Consider the following 9,135-nt stretch of genomic DNA (forward strand, 5'->3'; position numbering starts at 1 on the left):
TGTAGATATGTGTTTACCCGTTATATCTTTGGACAGGTGTTAGTCTCATAAAATCTTATAAGAATTCTAAAATCTACAAAGTAAATATAAATGCATCTTTCTATTTTCATTACAAGGTTGTTAACAACAATAATAGTCTTAGAACAACCCTCCAAACAGCAATCAAATTAATACAAATTGGAAGGGTCTATTTGAATGGTAACACACTGATTTGCTCAGTCATGTCCGACTCTGCAATTCCACAGACTATAACTCGCCAGGCTCCTTTATCTGTGGAATTTCCCAGGCAAGAGTACTAAAGTGGGTTGCCACATCCTACTCCAAGGGATCTTCCTGACCCAAGGATGGAACCTGTGTCTCTTGTGTCTCCCGCATTGGCAGAAGGATTCTTTACCACTGTGCCACCTGGGAGGCCCCTATTTGAATGGTGGCTGGTAATAATAATAATGTGGATTCAGAAAATTTAGAAAGCACATCCTTCTCTAAGATGCTAACATGCTTCATGAACTGTCTTCCGCATACAAAACAGGTTGCTCAGAGGAAAAGTGGGGCTGATGGAACAGAGTTGAAAAGCCTGTTTCAAATTTAATTCACCAAAGTTCAGCTCTTTCTTTGGCATCTTAGCTTATATTTTCAAAATACAATACTCCTACTAATGAAGGTCACTACAGTGGGACATATGGCAAGAAGGGAGCTGTTCTCTGATGAAACAGAGTCCCTGTATTTTCGCCTTTCCTTTATTTCCCTTTCCTTCTCTTTCCTTGGACTCTATTTTTTAATTTAATTATTTTTTGGCAGCACTATGTGGCACGTGGGATCTTAGTTCCTGGACCAGGGATCACATCCACACCCCCTGCATTGCAAGCATGGAGTCTTAACCACTAGACCACCAGGGAAGTCCTCCCTGGCCTCTAATTTGATGCTCTACTTACAAAGTTATCAATGACAGCCGTATCTCAAGAAGTAAGACTTGGAGTGCCCTTTGATTATAAAGAAAGCAGAGTGAACCGTACCTTGTGTAAACTCAGTCACACTGTGGTTGCCCTGGCCCAGGTTGAGGAGATATCCATGTCGAGGGGCCTCCGTCACAATAAACCGGAGAGAAACGTATAAGCTGTCTCTGTCCTCTGCTTTCAATACTTTACTTGTGATCATGAACCCCAAGTGGCCTGTGGCCAGAGTGCGAAGTGTAGAGGCCCCTTTGTTCACGACAATTTGGGGGACTCTGTTGTCAACAGCTAAGATCCGGATCTTCATTACTTGGGGTCTTCTTGTTTCAAATACTGTATCAGGAAAAACATAGAAATCTGTATGGGAACCATCAGTCACTGTGAAGGAGAAGCTGTCTTCACTTGACTCGGTACCGTCATGTCTGTAGCTGATTAAGTTTTCATTCAAGTCCTGCTTGGTAAAAATCATGGCGGGTCTGGTATTGTTGAATAGGAGTTGACCATGAACAGGCACTTGGGTGACAGTGAATTTCAAGAGTTTGTCTGGAGTATCCCTGTCTTCCACAGTGAGTTCAAAGGGAGTAATCAGCTTCTTTTCACCTTCGCTGACAACCAGGTTATGGATGGTGACCACTGGCTTTTTGTTGTCCACATCGCTGATGGAGATACGGAATGTCCGGAAGACAGGGTTACGTCCATCAGTGACCTGAAACTCAAAACTGTCCATCTTTACCTCGTCATCAGCTGTGTGGATATAGTAGATTTTATTGCCAGCCAGTTGGAGCTGAGTGAAAGATGTGATAGACACTCGAGGCTGGTCTGTGCTTTCTAAGTGGCCTCTCATGGGAGCCCTGGTGATGGTAAAAACTAAGTTTTCATCAGGACTGTTCAAGTCACTAGTGCTCAGTAGATCTGTTGTGAGAGTGACCTTACCACCTTCTTTCAAGGACACTCCTTTACTTATCACATCAGGGAAGACAATGTCAGGGCTTCCAATAGACACATAAAAGTAGCGATCTATGAGGGCATTGATTCCATCAGTCACGTCAAATTTAATTAGATCCCGAATGCCCTCTTGCCCAAAATGGACATACTGAATCAAATTGCTGTCTACTTCATCCTGGGTAAAATTCATGCCCAATGTGATATTTTCAAAGACACCTGTAGGTGTTTGTCTCTGTAATAAGCCATGTCCTGGCCCATAACGAATAATGTAAACCAAGAATTTGTCTTCAGAATCTAAATCAGTTGCCATTAATATTCTGTTGTTGATAATTTTGGTTTCCCCGATTTCTATTTCCAGTCCATTATTGATGGCCATCCTAGGGGTCTCGTCATCAACAGGAATAACCATGATGAGGACTGTCTTTTCCACAGAGTGCTTACCATCTGTGAGTTTAATCACGAAACTGTCTTCCTGAGTCTCAGAGTCATCATGCTCATAAATGATGCTGGAACTCTCTATGATCTGGTCCAAGGTGAAGCTTTCCACCAAAACGGTGCCATTTATCAGCTGGTTCATGATGTGACCGTGGGTGGGAAACTTGGTGATAGTGAAAGTTAAGTCATCCGGGGGAACATCAGCATCAGCGGCATTGAGGATGGGTGTATCAACCACCAAACTCATGCCTTCCATCACCAAAAATTCCCTGATGAATATTTCTGGCTGTTCATCGTTGGTGGGAATGATTACAATGGGGAAAAAATGTCTCTCTGAAAAGTTAATGCCATCAGAACAGCGAAATATAAATCTGTCTTCCACCGGTTCTACTCCTTTATGGACACTCTGGACGTAGTTTATATGACCTTGCCTGAGATCTTTCAGAGTGAAAGCACTTACAGCAATTCCTGCTCTTGATTTTTCAGAGCCAGGGGCTGGAGAGATGTTCTCCACGTAACCCGAGGTGGGCTGAATGACGATGGTGCACAAGATGTCGTCATTGAGAGAATCCATGTCTTCAGCACTTATGTGCATTGAGGTTATAGCACTTTTATCGCCTTCCAGAACGATAAACTGCTCACCTACAGAGATTTCTGGGGCCTGGCTGTCAACAGGGAGGATGGTCACCCACACGGTCACTCCTTGGATAGTGTTACCACCTATTCTCCATTCTTGAGACATATCCGACAGACTCAGGTTGAAAGAGTCTTCTTTGGGCAAGAGACCTATTTCCCCGCTTGTGTGAGCGTAGACGACAGAGCCCTCCAAGATGTCTCTTTGGGTAAACTGCTCTGCTGGAACTCCATTGACCAGGATTTCTCCATATAGGGGTGGATCTTCCAAGAGGAAAGTCAACATCAAATCATCAGCGTCCCCATTGGTCCCCCTGATAACACTGGCCGTGATTTCAGTAGCCCCATTTTCTAAAACGTCTAGATAGGACCCCAGAGTGCCTGCAGGAAGGCTCAGCATGGGCAGCTCACCGTCCATTGGCCGGACATTCACTCTGAGAGTGATGGGTACCACGTGGTGTCTGTCACTGACCTCCAAGGAACAGCTATCGGTCAGAGACTCAGCCCCATTATGGGCGTAGGAAATCCGACCCTGTTTTATGTCCTCCAAGTGAAAAATCCCACCGACATGCAGGACCTGTCCAGACAGCTTCATGTGGCCATGTTTGGGCACCTGTATGAGAGTGAAGGTGATGTGGGCCACATCAGTGTCCACATCATTCACACCCAACTCAGTCTCACTCAGGATGTGATGGCCCTTCTCCTGAACGGTGAAGCCAGTGTTGAGGATTTCGGGTGGCTGGTTGTCCACTGGCTGCAAGTAAAAGGTGAAGGTGCCTGGAGCCACATTCCCAGCTCGGTCCTCCACCTGGAATTGAAACTGGGCCACTCGGGCAGCCACTCCCAGCTCCTGATCTGGAGGCCTGTAAGCAATTTTATGGTGGTTGACCTGCGCTTGTGTAAAATGGGCCACTACCACCGAAGGATCATCGGTCAGGACCAAGGTGCCCAACGGGGCTGGTGAGTGGTTTTCATCTGTGTCCATTGGGGGCTGGGTCACCGTGTAACGGAGTTCTCGGTCATCCGTGTCCAGGTCCGTGTAGCGTAGCCACTTCTTCCTCAGTGGTGTGAGCTGGGATTCCTGTACCACCATCCGAAGGGGACAGCCGCTGCCCAGCTCGGGAGGGAGGCGGTCCACGGGATGAATGCGTATCATGAACCTCTGTAGCCCAGACTTATTAGGGGGGTCATGGTTATCCTGGACACGAAATGTGAACTGGTCAATCACTGGCCCAGGACTGTGGGCCCCAGAGTGCCTGTAGAAAAGTCTCCCCTCTGTTATGTCTCGCTGCTGCCACTGTGTCACTGCTTTCTCATAGAATATTCCCTGTTTTCTCCAAGGGCTCCCAAGAAGCATCTCCTCCCCTTGGGGAGGATGGGTCTGGCGGAGAAGCAGATGCCCTGCTGTGGAGGAAGGTGACTCGAGCACAAAAAGCAGCAAAGAGTCCTCTGAGTCCATGTCAGTTGCACTCAGAGCTTGGGGCAGGATGGGCACGGTTTCGCCCTCTGCCAGCGTCAGCCCTGTGTTGGCATTGAGGACTGGTGGCTGGTCATCCACAGGCACTAAGGTGATGGGGAACAGAAACTGCACCTGGTGCCTGCGTCCTCCGTCCACCATTCGGAGCACGAGGTTGTCACTTAGTGAGCCATCTTTGTCATCGTGATGGTAGACCACTCGGCCGGCTGCTAGCTCGGCTACAGTAAAGGTCTTAGGGGCAGAGTTGCCATTGGAGGCACCCAGAAGGACGAGGTGACCGTGCCGGAGCCCAGCCACCACCTCCAGCTGTACGGCCCCTAAGTCGTCTTCATCACTGATGACCAAATTTTGTGGTCCACTGCCTGCAGGGCCAGTAAGGGGCCGAGACTGGCCCTCGTAGAGAATGAGACCAGTGTTCCGGGTGACCACTGGAGCCAGTGTGTTCATGGGCTTCACCACTACCATGAAGGAAAAAGGATCAGAGGCAGCGCCTTCTGGGTCCACTACTTCCAGCTCGAGTTCAAAGAGACGCTCCTGGTCAGAGTCTTCAGAGGGGGGCTGATAGGCAATTTTCAGGAGGTGTAAATCCCTCTGAGTGAAGGAGGAGAGGGGCAAACTGCGGTCGTCAGTGCTCACCAGGAAGCCCTGGCCGGGCTGGAATGGAGAGGTGAGATTGAAGATCAGCAAGTCTGGGGCACACTCCGCATCCTCGGCTGCCAGCATGTCTGGGGTCAGGGCGGTCAGGACAAACTGGTCCACCTCCATCATCATCATGGCCACAAAGCTGGGCTTGGGGGCGGTGTTCTCAGCCCCTCCTCGGATTCTCACCAGCACTTGGAAGTGCTCGCGTTTCAAAGCCGGGCTGCCCACAGGAGACCCTCGCGATCGCAGCTCCACTACCATGGGCACCCAGTCCCTGTTCGGAGAACGACTTGGGGCGGTGTGGCGGTAGCGCACGCCCAGTTCCTGGAATGCTGTGCAGTCCATCAGGAGGGGCTCCTGGCTGTCCCCCTCGCTGGCCGAGCCCGGGACCTGCGGGTAGTGAAGGAGTTCCCCGTAGCGAGGCAGCGCGCCCAAACCAGGCAGGATGCCCACGCGACACTCCTGGGTCTCAGGCTGGTAGGCGAATTCCAGGCTCCGCGCGTCCAGGGCATTGCTGGTCCCCAGCAGCTCCTCCACGACCAAGGGCAGGTTTCGCGTCACAACCTCCAGCTGGGTGAAGACCACCTCCACCTCCAGCACCAGGGGGAGCACGGCCGCCCCACCCGGCGCGTCGTAGCGCAGCTGCAGCCGGACTCGATCCCGCGACGGGCTGCGCGCGCCCAGGTGCGAGTAGCGCACCTCTCCCGCGCCGAAGTCGCAGGGGAAGCGCTTGGGACTCAGGCGGCCGGGCTGCTGGGCCAGCGCGTCATTGTCTAGCACGGTCACTGCGCACCGATCCCCCGGTTGCACCTGCAGCACTAGGTCCTGCAACGGATCCAGCCAGACCTCACGGCCGAAGGGCACCCGGAGCCCGCGGTTCGCCAGCACTATGGCTTCTTCGGCGGGGACCCCTGCAACCCCCGCGAGATCCGGGGACAGCAAGGCCCGGCCGGGGTCAGGTGGCTGTGCCCGGACGCGGCTTACCAGTGACAGGAGAAGCAGCAGCACCAGCCCGGACGGCGTCGGAGGCGTCGGTGGAGATTTGGTGGGGTTTCCTGCGGGGCGCGTGCGCGCGGTGACCCCGGGGGTCCCGGTGGCTTGCATGGTCCGGTTGTGACGGCTCAGCCCGATCCCCTGGAGAGCGCACTCAGTCCCAGTCCCGGGCAGGAGGTGAGAGCGTCCTCCGGAAAGTGCCAGGAACTCCGCACGGCGCCCGCGGGGTCTCGCTGTAGCCGAGGCTGGACCAGAAGGATGGGAAAGTGGCCCGGCACGGTCCAGGCTGGAGCTGCGCTGGGAGGCTACACCATCTCGGCCGGCCTAGCTCCACGGCTCGCGGCTCAGACGCGCGGAGAACTGAGTCTCCTCCACTCCTCCTTTCCAGGTCCCGGGACCCTGAGCTTTGAGGGAAATCCCACCCCTCGCACCCCCTTACTCCAGTCCTCCCAGGAGGCCAATCGTGAGTCCGGGGAGGAGGCCCCGAGACCAGGGTTGGGTAGCGACTCCTGCCAATCAGGTCCTGGGGGCCGAGGCGGGGAAACCGCGCGCAGGGGAGGAGATAGAAGGCGCAACAGGTTGTCCTGAAAGTGAGGGGGCTCCCTTCTTTCTGGGCTGCTAGGGTTGGGACTTCAGCCTCCTGCGATCCACGAGAACCCCCAGTTTACCTCCCACTCCCCAAATCCAATGGGAACCCGTTCAAGGAATGTTTATTTCTCTCTGCAATTTGCAAACCCAAGAGGCAAGTTAGAAGCAACGTGGCTGGAGTTTGAATCAAAACCCAGGGCAGTAAAGGGAGAAACGCGGGCGCAACTTTGCATAAGAAGGAGAGCTGGAATTAAAAGCAAAACTAGAGGAGACGGAGCCTCTCCTCGCCCCCTGCTGTCTCCTTGTAAATTATGACGGGTGCAGTTCTCGGGACTGGTGAGATTTCAACAAGTCCCCGGTTTGCAACCAAATTTCATAGCGAAAAGAGAAAGAGGCTTTTGGAAAGGGTGAGAAATGCAGTCAGATCGAAATGGCGAGGGTCGCCCCAAAGAGTAAGTTCTGGGGAGTGTAGCCCCAGGCTCTTCCAAAGCCCGCTGTTGGGGCAGCTGTCATTAAAGACGTTCCTGTTCCCTTCGCAGTAATTAGACCAAGTACGAACTAAACCCGCCTGTCAGCATCACAGTTCTTGGCATGCCGAGAGAACTGATAAATATCCGGAGGGCGAGCTAAAATAGGTTAGCTCCCTTCAGGCAGCCGGTTTTGAAGCCTGACTCGAGCTTTGCCTGCCCCCTTGTGTTTGTCAGGTTTCAGAAGTGCGGAGATTCCCGTCCGGAAAGGTTTTCTAATTGCTCCTCTCCTCCTTGAACCCTCACAATTAAGACGCTACCGTTTTCACATTTGTTCTTTAAGCAGTCTTGCTTTTCCTGAGCAAAATGTTTTATTTTAAGTCACATTCTTTTCTCTCCAATAATACAAATCGGATAATTGGAATATCAAATTGAAATAATGGTCATTCTGCCCTTTTTCTGTTCAAGGGTATTTTAGATTTGGGGGTGGGGGTGGGGAGGGAGTGTAAGACAGCGTTAAGTCCTTTTACATTTTGGTCCAAATTGAAGATGTAAGATACATTGTTGTTTAGTCGCTAAGTCGTGTCCGACTCTTTGCGACCCCATGGACTGTAGCCCCACCAGGCTCCTCTGCCCATGGAATTTTCCAGGCAAGAATACTGGAGTGGGTTGCCATTTCCTTCTCCAGGGGATCTTTCTGACCCAGAGATCAAACCAGCGTCTCCTGTTTGGCAGGTGGATTCTTTACCCCTGAGCCACCAGGGAAGCCTTTAAGATGCATATGGGGTTACATTTCGGTGAGAAGCATTTATCCGTTTAACCGTTTGGTGCTTTTATCCGGAGCTCCTCCAGCTTAGGTTTTTGATCCCTACCTGCAGCATTGAGAGCTATTTTCCAGGACCCAGCACCACTTCTACAAAAGTATTGTTGAGTGATGTCAGAGTCGCTCCAGGAAGCCCACTGGACAGCCTCTGCGCCTGGGAGTGGAGAGGGAGAGAGTTTAAGTGAGCCTCTTATCCAAACAAATAACATTTTGTTAGCCTAATATGTTTCAGCCTATTGTACTTTGAACTCCTGTGTACAACTCATACATGCATTTTACAATTTAGTACAAAATGGACATCCAGGAACACAGAAGGGATGTGACTAATCTTTTAAACATGAGAAAATCCTCACCCAACTCTTCATCAATTTCTGATCTGTTTTGGTATTATTATTTTATAATTTAATATCCTTGTTTATTATTATGTACAGAATTCAAAAGAAAAATTCTATGATGTTCTGTTCACAAAACGAACTGGAAGATGCCAAATGAAAAGGGACATCATTTTCAGAATATGGTTCTTTATGTGTTGTATTTCAAATCCTGGTTATGGATCTTGATTGAAAAATGTCAGGCATTGTGACTGTGGGTTCGTTCTGAGAAGTGAGACCACCAGCCTGACCCCTGGTGCTTCCCAATGTCTGGAGGGCTTTCCTTTCTTCCTTTTAAAGTCCAACTCTGTTTGACTTGCAAGTAATGATAAGATCAGCATTTGAGGTATGGCAGTATGCCTGAAGGGCAGAGTTCAATATTTTGTTTCATGGTAAGAAGAATAGAGGTCCACATTTATTTTCAAGTAGCCTAAGGAAATCAGTAAATTATAATTTTTTTGACTTTTTAATTTAGCTTGCCTTGATTGAGGTGAAAGAGTGACTCTTAGAAATTATTTTTGGTAAATATCTTGGGTACTTGGGTTTTTTTAATTACATAGAAAGTGACACATACGTTTATTTACTTAAATGTATTTTGCATTGATGATCATTGACAAAATAGTAAAATACTAAATTCTCATCTGAAAGCAAAGATTATTGATAGTAATGATCCCTCATTAGGATAAATACCTCAGTGTTAAAATATTTCTATACTTAAATTGGCAAAGAAATATTTTATGACCAACACTTGCAAATCTTAAGAGATAAAATAAGTTGACAAACATGTAGTTTTTTAAAAATACCAAGCTTA

At 49.7% G+C, this 9,135-nt stretch overlaps 1 protein-coding gene across 1 annotated transcript in view; it reads right to left on the reverse strand.

Moving 5' to 3' along the window:
- Positions 1 to 6,644, reverse strand: part of FREM2 (FRAS1 related extracellular matrix 2) — a 152,552-nt gene extending 145,908 nt beyond the window's left edge. Inside the window, exon 1 of the mRNA XM_061434721.1 lies at positions 1,014 to 6,644. Within this exon, the coding sequence (XP_061290705.1) occupies positions 1,014 to 6,186 (5,173 nt within the window). The 5' untranslated portion in view covers positions 6,187 to 6,644. The remainder of the gene's footprint in view (positions 1 to 1,013) is intronic.
- Between the last annotated feature and the right edge of the window lie 2,491 nt (positions 6,645 to 9,135).

Source organism: Bos javanicus, chromosome 12 (genome assembly GCF_032452875.1).
Source record: "Bos javanicus breed banteng chromosome 12, ARS-OSU_banteng_1.0, whole genome shotgun sequence".
NCBI lineage: Eukaryota > Metazoa > Chordata > Mammalia > Artiodactyla > Bovidae > Bos > Bos javanicus.